This window comes from Eptesicus fuscus, chromosome 22 (genome assembly GCF_027574615.1).
Source record: "Eptesicus fuscus isolate TK198812 chromosome 22, DD_ASM_mEF_20220401, whole genome shotgun sequence".
NCBI classification, from domain to species: Eukaryota; Metazoa; Chordata; class Mammalia; order Chiroptera; family Vespertilionidae; genus Eptesicus; species Eptesicus fuscus.
Window position 1 is genome coordinate 21,011,093 of NC_072494.1, and position 16,490 is coordinate 21,027,582.

The window sequence follows — 16,490 nt, forward strand, 5'->3', positions numbered from 1 at the left end:
ATAGATTTTGAAAGAAGTGATAGAATTGGTCACTGATCATGATTGTTCTAGTAGTTTTTTTGGTGGAATCTCTAGGGATTTCTATATACAGTTTCATGCCATCTGCAAATAGTGACAGCTTTACTTCTTCTTTCCAATTTTTTGATGCCTTTTATTTTTTCTTCTTGTCTGATTGCTGTGGCTAGGACTTCCACTACTATGTTGAATTAGAGTGGCAAAAGTGGTCATTCCTGTCTTATTCCCGATGTTAAGGGCCATGCTGTAGTTTTTGCCCTTTGAGTACGATGCTGGCTGTGTATTTCTATAATGTTTACTATATAAATCTCCCCTTTTTGCACATTTTAAAAATTGCATTAGCTATTATTTATGAACACTTATTTTTCCATGTAAATTTCAGAATAAGCCTTAGATAATTTCTTCTGTTTCTTGAAAAACATACTGGTGTATATGAGCTGAAATAATCAAACACTTGATTTTCATCATTTGATGTCACGTGATTTTTCTCCTTTGATCCATCATTATGTTGAATCACATCGATAGATTTGTTTTACTTTTTAGATATCAAATCATTTTTGCCTTCATGAAGTAAATTTACTTGTTTATGGTATTTTTAAAATATATTCTTGGATTTTATTGGTTAATTTTTATTTTGGATCTTTGCATTTGTATTCATAGGTGGAATTAGTTTATATTTTTCTTTTTTGAATATTCAGATTATACAAGTCTTATAAAATTGGACAGTTTCCCCTTTTTTAAATTTTCTGAAATGACATGTATCAAATAGGAGTTACCCATTCCTTCAAAATTTGGCAGAACCCACCTATAAAACCAATTGGGCCTGTGCTTCTTAGAGAAAAGATTTATGATTGTCATTTAAATGACTTTGGTTTTTATTAAAATATTCAATTTTTCATTTCCAATTTTGGACTATTTGATATTTCCATAAATGTATTAATTTCTTCCACATGTTCAAATTTAGTGCTGATAGCTGTTCATAATGTATTTTTATATTAGTTACAGTGATCAATCCCTTTACATTATATATTTTTGGACTTTCTTTTTCTCTTTTTTTCTTCTGATTACTCATGCCTGGGATTTCTTCAAAACTAGCTTTCAGTTTTTGTTATTTCTTTTATTATTCTAGTTTGATAATTCACTGATTCCTATTCTTATCTTTAGCATTTCTTCTCTTTCTGTGTCTCTGGATTTACACCTACATTCTTTGTTAGCTTCTTGTATTGAATCCTTGAATAATTTGTTTTCATTGTTCCTTAATTTCCCCCCTCTAAGTACACCTGTAATTGTAGCCTGTGAATTTCAACATATACTACTTTCATTATCAATATGCCCTAAGTATTTTAAAATATCTCAAAATTTCTTTTTAAAATCATGGGGTTTTAAAAGCATTTTGTTAGTTTCTAGCACTGATTTTTCAGACTATAACAACTTTATTATTATGACAGCTGTGTGTCATTATGAGATATTTTTATTTGTCCTCTTCATGGCCCTACATTTTATTAGGAAGCACTTAAATTGTGAGCCTTTATTCATTCAGAAATTAAGGACCAGTTTGTGTTAGAAATGTGTATTCTCTATTTGTTGGTCAAAAAGTGTCTACAAACTTAACATTTCTCTCTCTTTTGTTTGTTAAAATTATCTATAACTAGAGGCCTGGTGCACGAAATTTGTGTACGGAGGGGGGTTGTCCCTCAGCCCAGCCTGTACCCTCTCTAATCTGGGACTGTTCGAGGGATGTCTGACTGCCCGTTTAGGGGATCGGGCCTAAACAGGCAGTCAGACATCCCTCTCACAATCCAGGACTGCTGGCTCCCGACTGCTTGCCTGCCTGCCTTCCTGATTGCCCCTAACCGCTTCTGCCTGCCAGCCTGATCACTCCCTAACCACTCCACTGCCAGCCTGTTTGCCCCCAACTTCCCTCCTCTGCCGGCCTGGTCACCCCTAACTGCCCTCTCCTGCAGGGTTGATCACCTCCAACTGCCCTCCCTTGCAGGCCGGGTGCCTCCCAACTGCCCTCTCCTGCTGGCCATCTTGTGGTGGCCATCTTGTGTCCACATGGGGGCAGGATCTTTGACCACATGGGGGCAGCTATATTGTGTGTTGCAGTGATGATCAATCTGCATATTACTCTTTTATTAGATAGGATAGAGGCCTGGTTCAGGGGTGGGGGCCAGCTGGCTTGCCCTGAAGGGTGTCCCTGATCAGGGTGGGGTTCCCTTGGGGTGTGGGGCGGCCTGAGCGAGGGGCCTGTGGTGGTTTGCAGGCTGGCCATGCCCCCTAGCAACCCAAGTGGAGGCCCTGGTATCTGGAATTTATTTTCCTTCTACAATTGAAACTTTGTAGCCTGGAGCGGAGTCAAGCCTGGGGCTCCCTCCGCGGCCGGCAGCCATTTCTGTTGGGGTTATAATTGAAACTTTGTAGCCTTAAGCGGGTGGGCCCGGCTAGGGTGTGCAGAAAGCTTTGCTTCCCCTGTTGCCAGGAGCAACCCTGGCCTGCTCTCTCAAGCTCCATTCTGCTACCATTTCTGTTTGAATTTGTTTACCTTCTATAATTGAAACTTTGTAGCTTGAGTGGAGGCTTAGGCCTGGCAAGGGCAGGCAGAAAGCTTGGCTTCCTCTATTACCTAGGAAACCTTGCTCTCTGTGGCTGTAGCCATCTTGGTTGGGTTAATTTGCATACTCGCTCTGATTGGATGGTGGGTGTGACTTGTGGGTGTGTCAGAGGTATGGTCAATTTGCATATTTGTCTATTATTAGATAGGATATCCTTTCCTCCATTCCTTTATTCTTTTTTATTAGTGTTCTCTATTTTTCTTTATTTGATCTGTTCTTTTATTGTGCATTCTTACATCGTTCCAACTTCGGATTGCAAAAAAAAAAAGTATTTCAGATAAACAGTGAATAAATTTTAAGTGTAAATAAGTTCTACTTTATATTCAAGACACTCTTATGCTAAAAAATTACTTGTTGTTGCTCTGATATTAAAATTTTGTTTTTGTTTGTTTTTTCTAAATCAGGCAATCCTTATAATTCTTTTTAATTTAATCAGGTGACAATACCCTATTTAGAGATGACTTCAGCCATCCAGAAAACCATCCAAGTTTCATGATTTAGCAAAAAAAAAAAAAAAAAGAGCTCATGTGTAGAAGGCACCAAAGTCCAATTATTACTTAGAATTTTTTCGACTTTGTTCATAGGAAAGTTGACAAGACCCTTTGTTAGAGACTGTTTACTTTTGCATGGAATTCTAACAATATTAGTTTTCTGAATTTTCAGTCTGGCATAGAAAAGGAGCAACAAATTAGTAGGGAATTTAAAAATTGGGAGGAAACATGTACTCAGAGAAACAGTATTTTAAACCCTGTCTTTGCCACTAACTAGTCAAGAGACTTTACATAAATCATATAATCTTCTTGGGCACCAGTTTTATTAGCTTTAAAATGAAGTGTTTGGACTAAATAATTCATTCTAGGTCTGCATTTTATTTTAAGCTTGATGGTACATTCTTAAAAATGAGATAAACACATATTATTAATAAGAGAACAGTCTTAGATCATCACATGCTAAGGGCAAAGATAGTTATATCCATTGATGGCTTTAGGGCCTTGCTGCTCAAAATACAGTTGGCATCCAAGAACATTTGTGCCACACAGAGGGAGGTAGAAATGTAGAATGTCAACTAGCCAGAGAATTCTCTGTTTAAGAAGGCAGGATTTCTAGTATATGTTGGAATTATTTCTGTACACATGATTGAAATTTCTAAAAAGCTTTTGCCTTTCAAAAGAAAGTCTTCTATTTGGAAAATTAACCTATGCAGTTCCCTGCATTGCCTGGGGAATCCTGAGAAAGCAACAATGACTGTGTATATATGATTTTTTATTTTCATCCCAACTTAGCCTGATACATTGAGAGAGGAAGGACATGTCCCATGCCTACAGTTTATCCCCATAGACTAAAGCACTCATTGTCCACTTTCCTATCTGATTACTGCTAATTTAACTTTTCATTGATTTTCATGGAAGCTGTTACAGGCTTGGACATGACAACTGAGCAGACTCCCAGTATCATGAATAATTGAGATAGCACTTTTTTTTTTTTCAACCAGAAGGAAGCTTGCCTGGCACTGCAGAGTGCTCCTTCATCCCCTCACCTATGCATTTTTGTTCCCAAAAGAACCCTCTCCATCTATATTCCATAACACCTTGTCTCTTGCTCAGACTTTGTCAAAAGTGGAGTTTCCCCAGGATTCAGACTCTGAGATGAAGTGTTCCATGCAAAGATTGATCAAGAACTTTCCTTGGGATCAATAGCTGTGGGGGAGTGAAAGAAATAGGAGTGAGCAGAGGGAAAAATAGCCACATTAAACTGTCAGCATCCCATCCCACAGGAGCTGGGATAATGCTTTTGAATTGACCCACCTATATACCACTCACTCCTATCAAAAGGCCGTTGGACATGGATTTCTGCCCTCTCCTCCCATTCCGGCAAAGTGGCCTGACCTTGTGATGGTATTCTTCTCTAAGGCCAGTTTCCAGAAACAGACTGCTGTGCGCTGAGAGCTCAGTCATGAAGGAGGGGATCTGGGACAGACCACAGTATTCACTAAAGATTTGGTTTTGTCTGTTTCTGATACCCCTCAGTCTCACAAGTTCTAACACGGATTCTCTACATACTTAGCCCTAATGTTTAAAATCACAGATGAGGAAAATTCTTAGAAAGAATTGAGCCAATGAGTTGATTCTGATCCGAACCCTTTCACTTACTTGCCAAAGCACACATTTCAAATGTCTCCCTTTGGACAGTGAGGGTCATCATGGTGGTTCCCTCTTCACTTTACAGAATGACCTCACACTTCTGAAAAAAGAGCCACATAAGCTCACGCTGTTTATAGCCTCACTTGTACTCTGAAAGAACAACATAGAAAATCACCTGGGTTTTGACCAATACCAAGAGAGACAGGGGTTTGGACAAGGGAATGAAGTTAAATCAGGTTCAAAACTACCTCGCATTTTGACTCACATCCTCCAGTATGGAGACCACCAAGACAACTCAGTAGCAAGAGGCTAGTTGCCTCACACCTTTCTTTTATCTGTTAAATTTGGACTTCAGCTAAATTCCCTGAAACTTTGAGAGTTAATCTCTCTCATCAAATTTCTGAAATCTACACAGACTGCAGTGTTATTAGGGGGATCCATATAAAATTTCCAATATTTGATAATTATTCATCTACAAAAAGGCCTATAGGTCAACCAATAGTGCAAGCATTCTTAATTTCTTTTGACAACCTCCCTCCCAGTTGGACTTCTAATGGCTTTTAAAGGGTTCTCTTAGCTTCCTGAAATTGTATGAAACTTTTAGGCCCATGTGTTTGTATGACTTCATTTTGGGAGGTAGAAGGGGCACAAATGTCCACACATTTTCTAAGGAATCTGTGATTTCCTGTGCACTCCAAATTAACAACCATTGGGCAGTCAAAAGAATACAGAAAAAGTTGGAAACCTAAATTCCTGCCTCTCCAGCATTTAGCTAGAGGAAGTCACGTAAGCTATCAGAATCCTGCTTTTCCCACTTCTATAATATAACCTTTGTATTCCGGGGATATTACAGAACAAACATCTCAAATAGGAGTAGAAACCCAACAAGCTTGATGGAGGCTCCAGCACAGCGTGGGATCACACTTGACAAACTGTCAAGTGCGACACAACCAGATTGGATGTCTGCCCATCTCATCCTACTCTAGGGCCTCCCCCTTCTCTCTGGGGTCAGGAAGTGCCATAAATGAATGAAGATTGAAAGGCACAGGAAAAAAATAACCCTGTAACTAACCAAAAGCATCTTAAAACCTTAAAGAAGATTCTTTTCAAGTTTGTGGTATAGTTTGAGGGTCTACTCTCCAGTGACCACCACAGAGGATGACCTGGAAGTTGAAATGCTTGGCTTGGGAGTATATTAAGTGTTTCTACCGAGCAGACACATTGAAGATGGATTTCTTTAGCCCAAACAGTTCTGTGCTAGGGAAACATTCTTTCAGCTTTTCCCTCATGAGTGGCCAGAAGTTAGATCTGGTGGTTAACATGCAAGCTTTGGATGAAAAAACAACTGAGGGTGTGGGACTAGTTTTCTACTTCTGTCCATAACTGTCAGTCCGTCCGTCCATCCATCCATCCATCCATCCAATTTATGTTTTCTCTGTTTCAAAGTATTTTGCAATGGATTCTCTGAGCTAATTTCATTGGCAATCCCTCTATCTTGAGAACATTCCTCAGTCCCGGTAATCACTCATTTTTCTAAAAGATTTCACCTCCTTTCTGATGTCCACCTATAGTTTTTCTTCTTCATAAGAGCCATGTTCAAATTCATTTTATGTTGGCCATATATGACATGAATTTAGTCTCCTTGTTAAGACAAATTATAAAACCTTATAGATAAAGCCACACTTCTCTTGCCCTCTTAGTATCTTAGTCGTTTTTTTCTCTTGGGGCATGCCAGATCCTCATTTCAGATCTGAGTAATCTCCCTGAAGGTACATCTGAGGTGCTTTGTCCTGAAGGGGGTGGGGCCAGCTGTTCAGACAATGCACTTGGTGTGGTGATTAGAGGGGTGTCATACTTGTAATGCCAAAGGTGGCACGGGGGTAGAATTAGTAAAAGCTTTATGTGGCCAAATTTTCTGCTTCAGTCACTATCTTTCATATCTAGGGACACAAAATTCATTATTTTATATGAAGTAAAAATAGTTTGGACTATTATATGTATTAAAACAGCTGTGACTTGGCTATGGAAAGAGAACTTTAAAAAATATTCTATGTTTGAATAAAGAATACACATTTAATATTCTAATTACACTGTAAATTCTAGAAGTTTATATGTACAAGTATATATATATATATATGTGTGTGTGTGTATATATATATATATATATATTTCAGAGAGGAATGGAGAGGGAGAGAGAGATAGAAACATCAATAATAAGAGAGTATCACTGATCAGCTGCCTCCTGCATGCCCACTACTGGGGATGGAGCCTGCAACCTGGGCATGTGCCCCAACCTGGAATTGAACCATGACCTCCTGGTTCATAGGTCAATACTCAACCACTGAGGCACACAGGCCAGGCAAAAGTACATTTTTAATAACTGTATATTGAACTGAATTTCCTGAAAAGTCTCATAAAAGAGTTATACATATGTATATATAATGTATTTTTCATAGATTCCACTTATAAAGTAGAGATACATTCCAAACCAAGAGACTCAAATATTGCCAGTTTCTATGAAAGTAGAACCTAGAGTAGCAACTCACATTTCTATAAGGACCAATTTAAAATAATCTATACCGTTCAGAAAATCACAATTTTCTAGATACCAAAATGTATGGATGTATGTTTCATTTAAAAATTTTATTTTTTATCCTTGTCTTCCTGAAGTATAAACAAAATAAAAATATTTTTTTGAAATAAGAATTATTGAACATTGAGCCCTTACTAGATGATAAGCATTGTTCTATGTGTTTTCAGATGATTTCATCTCATCCTCATAGTAGCCTCATGAGATTGGTAGTATGTCTGTTTCTCAGGTGTGGGGAAGAGGGACCTTAGGCTTAGAGAGGAGAGATGATGGGTTGCTCAAATTTACCCAGAGAGTTAAGAGGGAGCTAAGAGTCAAACCCAGGGTTCTGCCTGGCCAACCCTCTCTCCAGAATGGTGAACATAGTTGGTCCATTTTATCCCACTTAGATTGATTAAGCACATGTGTAGCAGATTCAAACTAACCTCTGATTTTGAGGGTCCAACAGCTGTATGAGAGAGTTTGTACTTTCCTTGCTGCTGTTATGGGGCCTATTTGGTGTTTAGATGAGAATGGAATTTAATTCCTTCTTCTGTGTCGCTCTGAGGAGAAATACCCAAGAGTGGGCATTTTATACCTTTATCAGATCCTTGCCTTTCTTTGCTTTGTTTATCCCTGCCTTCCTCTGCCTCTCTCTCCTTTGTAAGTCTCACCTGTGGTTTTTCTGCTAGAGCCAGGGCCTGGAAATCCTGGCATAGCCACATTCCACAAATTGGGGCTCAGAGAGGGACACTGCCACCAGGAGCTGGCTCCAGGGTTCAAAGTGATTGGTATTCAAAGACCCTTAGAGCAAGGAGACACATTTCTGGAAGATGTAAAATGAGTTGGAGGTTTTGGGAACAGGCCCTCAGGTCAGAGAAATCCACACCATCAGACCTGCTCCTACTAATTAGTTTCATGTGGGTGGTGTCTGTGTGGGACCCCAACTGAAGGTGGGAAGACTGGGCTTCCTGTTCCTTGTTGAAGCCCACCCCACTCTTCAAGTCTGAGGCTATTGGGGTAAAGCCACCAGGTCCTTGTTTAGACTCTGTTCCTGGTTCAGGAAACAACCCAGAACTTTCTTCCAGCACTTGGTCTCTTTTGTGGTGTGTGAAAAGGAAGAGGTTGTGGGCGTTTCCAGGCGACTTTGATGTCCTTTGCTGCTGGAGTTGAGGGCTTTGCGCGAGGCGAGGCTGTTGGTTACCTTACCGTGTGTTTCATGTCTAGCCCTCATCAGCCAGGGACAAAGGACCTCATATTGCAAGCCATAATCTAGGGTCTGGATATTTCTTAAGTTGTAAAGCAATATTTATTACTTCAAAGAGGGGAAATGAAAAAGGGGGAAAGACACTGTAAAAAGAGACTGTAGCTGGTCTTTCCTTCAAAGGAGGAGAGGAAGAAGGGAGACTTGTGCTCCATCGACCACTGCAAATCATAAAATCCCCTAATTAAGCCAGCAGTGCAAATGAACACTATAAGCACACCACCAAGATTTGGGAAAATTTAGTCTGCGGACAAGGAAGAATTCTCGTGAAAATGGAAAACATGTTTTACTTTTGAGAGGAGGTCCCTGCCATTCCAGGTGGGAGGCTGTCCTGAGAACCACCGCTGAGATGCCCACTTTATCTAGGTGTGTTTTAGTAGACCAGGAGTGGCTACATTCCATGGACCTCACTTTTACTCCAAGGACAGTTTTCCTGGGCTTCATCACCCTCAGAACCTGAAAAAAAAAGCTAGAAATGTACACAGTCACATTTAACAATGTGACTCCAAGATAACACCAGGGAAAGTGGGAATTCCTTCTCAACAGAAATTAAGAGCAATGTTGAACACACCATACAATATACAGATGATGTACTATAATATTGTACCACTGAAATCTATGTAATTTTATTAACCATTGTCACCCCAATAAATTCAATAATAAAAAAGAAGAAAAAGAGAGTCAAATCGACTTATGGTTTCCTAGTATCTCCCTTCTTTATTTGCTATGTAAAAGAATATTTAATTGCCCTTCTACAGACTAAAATCATTCTGCAATCAGTAAACAAATATCTTGAATATGTATGAAATCAAAAGCGTAAATAAAGTCCTATATGGAAAAAGAAAAGATCCCCTGTAAAAATCAGGAAAAAAAGAGAATAATGTTGAGCTATAGGAAATAAAACTAGAATTACCATCTCAAATGATCTCAGTGTAAAAAGGCAGCTCTTTGGGTCATCCCCAATTCTATGATGTTTTCTTTCATAATAAAGGATTTCCAGGGATAAGACTTCCATAGTTCACTCTGTAAGACTGTTTGATTGTTAATCAGCCTAACCACGGAAGCATATTCTTTGTAAATAACCAGATTTTTCTGTGCCTCAGTGTTGGCTTATTTTCCAACCAAGGATAGGACATACATGCTTGGGGCACCAGGAGACCCACATAAGAATAAACAGCTTGGCAGCTTCTAATCTCACATACAACAGACTCCGAAATAACCTCTCACCCATGTCATAGTTCATGTGCTAAGTGTGAGGTTCTGATAAAAATGTTAGGGGGAAATGGGGAGGTGGGGAAGAATAATTACCTGGGCTGGTTCAGAATAGAACATTAGCTCAGTGACCGTCTTTGTCCACTGCTCTCACTGTGAAGACAGGAGGTATTGGCTGGCCCTGTGGTGCCTTATTGTCTCTTTGAGTGATCTTTCTGAGGCATTTAAAGAAAGACTGGTTGAAGCAAAAAAGAAACAGTTGAGGCCAGAAGTCCCAGAAAAAGATGGGAAGCTCAGTAGCTGAAAGTTATCTTCTTTCCATCTAATTTTATTTAACTTTTGCTATGACCTTGGACATCTTTGTGTGCCTACTCCACATTCTTCTCATTTGTAAGGGAGAAGGGAGCTCTTACTTAATATGTCTTGATAGCCCAATGGAGATAATGGCTCACACATGTCTGTGCTTATGCCTAGGTGTGTTTTAGTAGACCAGGAGTGGCTACAACAATTTTTATTTTCTTGACGTCTGATGGCCTGGTATCTGGGAAACATCAGCGGCCCACAGTGACCATCCACCTGACTGATATCAGTGGAAACAACCACTCTCTTGGTGAGTCTGACAATAGGGCTTCTAGAGGACAGTCCTATAAACCAGAAGTCAGCTCCATATCTGTCTCTGATATTTTTTGGGACCTTGTGCATGTTACACAGCTATTGAGAGGTTCAAATGAATACTAGATATGAAAAAATGGTGCTACATCAGTGATTTTCAACCTTTTTCATCTCATGGCACACCAAAAAAAAAAAAATATGTTTTTTGCTGATATGACAAAAAAAAGGTATAATTTTGATTCATCCACACTGGATGGCTATTGTGTTGGCTGTTGTCATTTTTTTTTTTCATTTGACAATCTGAGGGACAAGAGGTCTGTGCCTCTGACTAAATAGTCAGCTACTGCATGTTTTAAAAATTCTTGCAATACACCGGTTAAAAATTGCTGAGCTGCCTGAATGGCTTAACATATGATTCATGTCCTTATTTCTCTCCAGGAATCTATGAACTGTCATGCCGACATAACCCACTGGTTGTCAATGTGACCCTTCACCCGAATGTCCTCTCCCACCTTACCACCTCCATGCTGCTGAATTTCTCATCCCCATTCGTGGGCATCTCAGCGGTGGTTCTCAGGACAGCCTCCCACCTGAATCCTTCACTTTCTAATGACTGTGTACCAGAGCATGAGGGGCAAAATCATCAGGGACAGAGGTACAAAGTCCTCTTCCTTCCTTTCTTTTCCATGTGGCAATGATGAGATGCTGTCAGTTCCATACATAGCATTGTGTATGCAGTGGGTGCTTAAATCACTAGCTAGAAAAAGGGGCTAAGAACTGCTAAAAAGACATAAGTAAGCAAATAGTCATTGGTAGAAGGCCCATTTGGGTTTTATATTTTGTTTTTTATTTTTTTACTGAGCATAATATTTTATGTAACTATTTAACATCTTTACAAGGTCTTACATCTTTTTTATGTATAAAACCAATGCCTTTAAATTAATCTTGTTATATAAACTGCCAAAAATTCGTGGCCAAAAGCTCAGTGTTCCGTAAGCAATCTATGCTTTCTCACTTGCTTCCACCTGAACAGTGTATATAGCAAGGCTAACAGTTAGTTTCCAAGGTGTGTGATATAATCAAGTAGAGTTACATATGGAAAGCAAGAATATGTTAGCTACATGTGTCTTTTTGTGGACATCTGTGATTATCATCATATAGATAGATCTTTCTTGGACTTCAGCTTAAGGTAGTGGAGGGACTCTAATTTGTAGTGTTGGTGTGCCCAGGTTGGCCCTGATGGGGAGCACACCAAACACAGTAATCTTTGCTGTAGCTGGGCTGGACTCATTCTATGAATGGTCTGATCAGTTGGGTGGGACACTAGGTAACAGGTTCAGTCCCTCAAGGAGTGTGGTCCCTTAGGCAGTTGGGATCCTAGTCACAAAAGCTTGGTTTCCAGACCATGCTCCATCACCAAGGAGAAAGTCTGATACCACCATACCCAACCTAGGTATACAAGAAACCCAACCATAGTTATGGAATAAGAGTAGACGTCACTAATATAATATCTTACTTATCTTCTGCTGTGTAGCAAATTATACCAAAATGTAGTGGCTTATTACAATTTGTGTGGGCCAGGAATCTCGATGCACATCAGCTGGGTGCCTCTGGCTCAGAGTCTCTTACGAGGTTTCCATCCAGCTGTTGGCCAAGGCTGCACTAATCTCAAGGCTTGAGTAGAGCTGAAGAATTCACTTCTGAGCTCACTCCTGTGGGTGTTGGCAGACCTCAGGAGATTGGCATCTAAGCTCACTCACCCAGGTGCTGACAGTGGGCATGCTCATGAAGGTGTTGCTCCTCTCCTTGCTGTGTGGGCTCCTCCATAAGCTGCCTGAGTGTCCTTATGACATGGCAACTAATGATCCAAGTGACAAAGAGAGCAAGAGCATTTGAGTACATGTGACTGTCCAGAAGTATGCCACAGTCTTTTTATAATATCACTAGAGGCCTGGTGCACGAAATTCATGCACAAGTAGGTTCCCTAGGCCTGGCTGGCAATCAGGGCTGATCTGTGGGGCGACCGTTGGGGTGATTGGGGGGGGTCCCCGCTGGCTCCTGCATTGGCCAGCCTGGTGCTGCCCACTTGCTGGCCCCGCTGCCAGTTGCCTCCCTCTGTGTGGTGAGCGGCGGGGTGATGGTGGGATGGGGGAGGGCCCCCTGCTGGCACCTGCCTTGGCTGGCCTGGGACCTGTGGGCTGGGGACACCTCCTGTATTGAGCATCTGCCCCCTGGTGATTAGTGTGCATCATAGTGACCGGTCGTCTCACCAGTTGTTCCTCCATTCAGTCAATTTGCATATTAGGTTTTTATTATATAGGATGTTGGAAGCGAATACCATTATGTCTGGTGTTATCTATTCCTTAATAATGTGTCAATAAGTCCAGCTCATGCTCAAGGGGAGGGATTTGCATCAGGGCATGGATTATTAGGGGCACCTTAGAGGCTATTTCCCCCATGCAGTAAAAGTAGTTTACATTTGTTAAGTGCAAACTCTGTGCCAGGTATTATTGCAAGTGTTGGGGAGGGAGAAACAGTAAGTCAGAGTAATGCACACTGGCACATTAGCTAGTTTATCTGCAACTCCTAAGTCTTCTTAGTGCACAAACATCACATATTAATACAAGAATGTAGACTATTAAAATAACATTGCTTATTAGAATTACTGCCTCTTATGTGTTTTCAAATTATTTTCTCCATTGGCTCTACCTCTGGCCTCAAGCCATACAGAATTTTTTCAGGTCCCTGAAACATGTGTTCTTGATGAGCTTCATGTCTTTGCACATAGTGTTCCTACTTTCTTGAATGCCTTCCAGTCCCTCTCCACTTCAACTCATGCTTCACCATCAGGATTCACCTTCTTTGGTGAAGTTTTGGCAGACTCCCTCCCTGCCTTCAGAGGGTCTCGGACACAATCCACACTCTATAAAAACAGCTATCACACTGGGTGGTAACTGTTTATTTACTTACTGTTTGTTCCCACTAGACTGAGCAGCCTGCAGTGGGGATTCTGCTCAGTATCTCTCGGTACCTAGCAGAAGGCCAGGCACATAGTATAGATCAGAAACTATGTTGAGTGACAGTTACAGACTTTATCTCTCAATGCTCCATGGAAGAGAACTGAACAAGCAAGCCAGAAAAGTAGAAGTCATAGCCTCTATAGACCCAAGGGACGGGGATTCTCACTCTCACAGTTATGACGTTTTGATAAAGAAGGTGATTAACTGAGATTATTGCTGCTAGTTCTTCACCTCTTTTTCACTTGGCACTGGGGAAAAACATGTTTCCTATGCATGCATGCAAACCAGCAGAAACAAGATATGACTCTCCAGTATGCATAGAGTGTATCTGGAATGCATAAGCAATTCTAAACCACATCTGACTGATAGGAACCGTGAAAATTGGCTTTTCCTTCTCCGCCAGCAAATCAGTGCAATATAGTACATTTGATACACAGGGAACTGAATAGATTCCATATATTTGCTTTCAGAACATTTAAAATCAGTATTCCTCCATACTCTGAAAGATTAGAAGTCTTTCTGCATCTTTGTATCAATCACAATTGTAGATATAGGTAGACCATAATATGAAACCCTCAAAATCTGGGCACAGTAAGAGGGATTCCTGGCTTCCTCCTTCTTACCCTTTATGACTTGAATTCCATTAATACTAAAATGGGCAAGGGAGAGTTGACAGAGGCCTGGCAGTAGATGTGTTAGCCATTTTGCTTTTAACCAGTAATGACCAATGGCCTGTCTGTCCTACCACATGCATCTTGAAACCAGCCTGACTGGCCCACAGAGCCTCAGTGGAGGCCAGTAAACCCATGTCTGGCTCTCCAGTGACATTCACGATCCTTGGCTTGGACCCATTGGCTTTGATCTCTCTCTTCATCTTGTTTCCCATTCTGCTCTGACGGCTACTCAGTTTATGACCCTTTGGGCTTAGCGTACTGATAATGAACCCTTTAATGAAAACCAAGTTTAGTGCTTCAGGTTTTGGCCATCAGTACTCAATAATATCTCAAGTCATTCTTACTTTCTAGCTGTTTCCAGCTCTAGCCACTTTAGAGAAAGCCTACATAATGTGCCACAACATCCCATGAGTTAGAGTATCAGGTAGACCCCCAACCAATCCAGGACTGTGTTGATGACTTTGGAAAGTAGGAATCATATTTTTGATCAGTGCAGGGGGAGAGTGTGTTCAAAATATAACCCACACACTAATAGGTTAATTTGTCTTTGAGTACATTTGCGTGCAGATAATCAGAACTCTGATTATCTACTTTGGAAATTCACAAGGTCAAGTCTAGAAGAATTCACTAATAGAGAATTGCTAATGGGCATGTGGTATCTGCTACGACAGAATTGTTCTTCCAGTCACATGAACCCAGTGGAAACATTGATTGTAACTTCTCAGACCCTAACTAATGATGTATCCACCAGATCCTGTGTTGACTCTTCTGAAGAACATTATCTCCTTTCCCAGGGTGTGGTCTCATGACAGTGGTAGAAACTTCTGACTATGCACCTCATTTCAGCATTTGCACTTTCCCTCCTATTGATTTTTCTTTTTACCTGCTTTACAAAAGGTTGGAAATGGACTGTAACCTTCCAAACAAGTGTGCTTCTTTCACTTGTATTTTAAGCAGTACTGGCTTTTTATACTTTGATGTGAAATAATTAGGTGTATAACTGCCCGTGACTGTTTCGTCTTTATTAGGATCAAACCTCTTGCCAATCCCTTTGCCCCTTGAAATGCTTTTGTCTTTGTATTCTACTTCATCTGGGATTAAAATTTCCATCCCGGATTTCCTTTTGTTTGAAAAATATTTGCTTTGCTTTTATTTTTAACCTTTCTTTTTCTTGACTGACAGTGAGCCCAGGGCACATTGCTTCATGGCACTTTTTACAACCACAGTAGGATTTCCCTGTATAAAACTGCTCCAAGATCTTATTCTGAAAATTTATCTCATGACCTCAAGCCTCTGGTATTCTTTAGGACTTGAGCATTTTTCTCTTTGGGACATTTATGTCTCAGGGTCCAATGGCATTTGCCAATTCTCCCTGCTCCCTTCTCCCATTCCACCCCACCAAAATTGCTATATTCCCTGACCTGAAGTTTTGAAATAGTAAAGAAGGGGCAGAACTGATGAGGACTGATGGATGGAGAACAGATCTGTGACCCTTGAAGGTCAGTGTCCAGTTTTCTGATCTTTACCTGGACCAAGGAATGAAGAAAGAACTTCCTATTTCCCTCTCTTCTTTGAGTGTGGCTCCATTCCTTATTTGATTTTTCTTCAGAAAAAAAAAAAATCCACGCTTTGGCTTCCAATTATGTTTCTCAATTCAGCTTTTATACATTTTGAAATCAGGAGGAAATCCTCACAGATTCCAGTTGTCAGTCTTAGTTTTTGCTATTGATAAGTTTTCTTACTTATTTATTTATTTTTGTAGTGTTGATATGTAAGCAGTAAGCAGGGAGAAATGACCTCATAGTATTCATGTAAGGTTAACTGAGAATGAGACGTGGAATTTGTATTATGTTCTAACACCCCATTGGAGAACAGTCCATGGCAGCTTCCACACAGTCCCCCATCATTACCTTTACCATCCTCCCTTTACAAGATGTGCCAGGGATCTGTGAATGTGTTGCTTTTCAGCTCTCAATCTGGGTAACACCAGAACAGGAGTGACCCTTTGCCAGCTGGCATGATGTTAAGTTTTGTCGGTAGAGGGTTCTGGAGAGACGGCAGGAGGACGGAGCTTCTCTTCATGGTCTTGGTGTGCTATCTTCCACTTTGCTGCTGTGATGTGTTCAGCAGTGGTGTGCGCAGCACCTACAGTCAAGGCCAGCAGCTGCTTGGTGTTCCCTGTTGGATCTTTGTCACAATCGGCCAAAGGTAAAAGCTCATTAGTTATGATCCCACTGCACTTCAGGGATTGCTAGCATCCCATTTCCCACTGGCAAGGAGCTCAGCATTGGCAGAACCAATTGGTCCCCAGATCCTGTCTTTGTGAATCTGTCTCCCAGTATCACTTCTGGTTCCATTCTGAGTCAGG

General features: G+C 40.7%; 1 protein-coding gene across 1 annotated transcript in view; it reads left to right on the forward strand.

The window, feature by feature from the left end:
* The window catches only part of PAPPA2 (pappalysin 2), a 212,625-nt gene that overhangs the window by 115,188 nt on the left and 80,947 nt on the right, over positions 1-16,490 (forward strand). The window contains exons 12-13 of the mRNA XM_008145883.3: positions 10,291-10,426; positions 10,867-11,083. Of these exons, the coding sequence (XP_008144105.3) occupies positions 10,291-10,426; positions 10,867-11,083 (353 nt within the window). The remainder of the gene's footprint in view (positions 1-10,290; positions 10,427-10,866; positions 11,084-16,490) is intronic.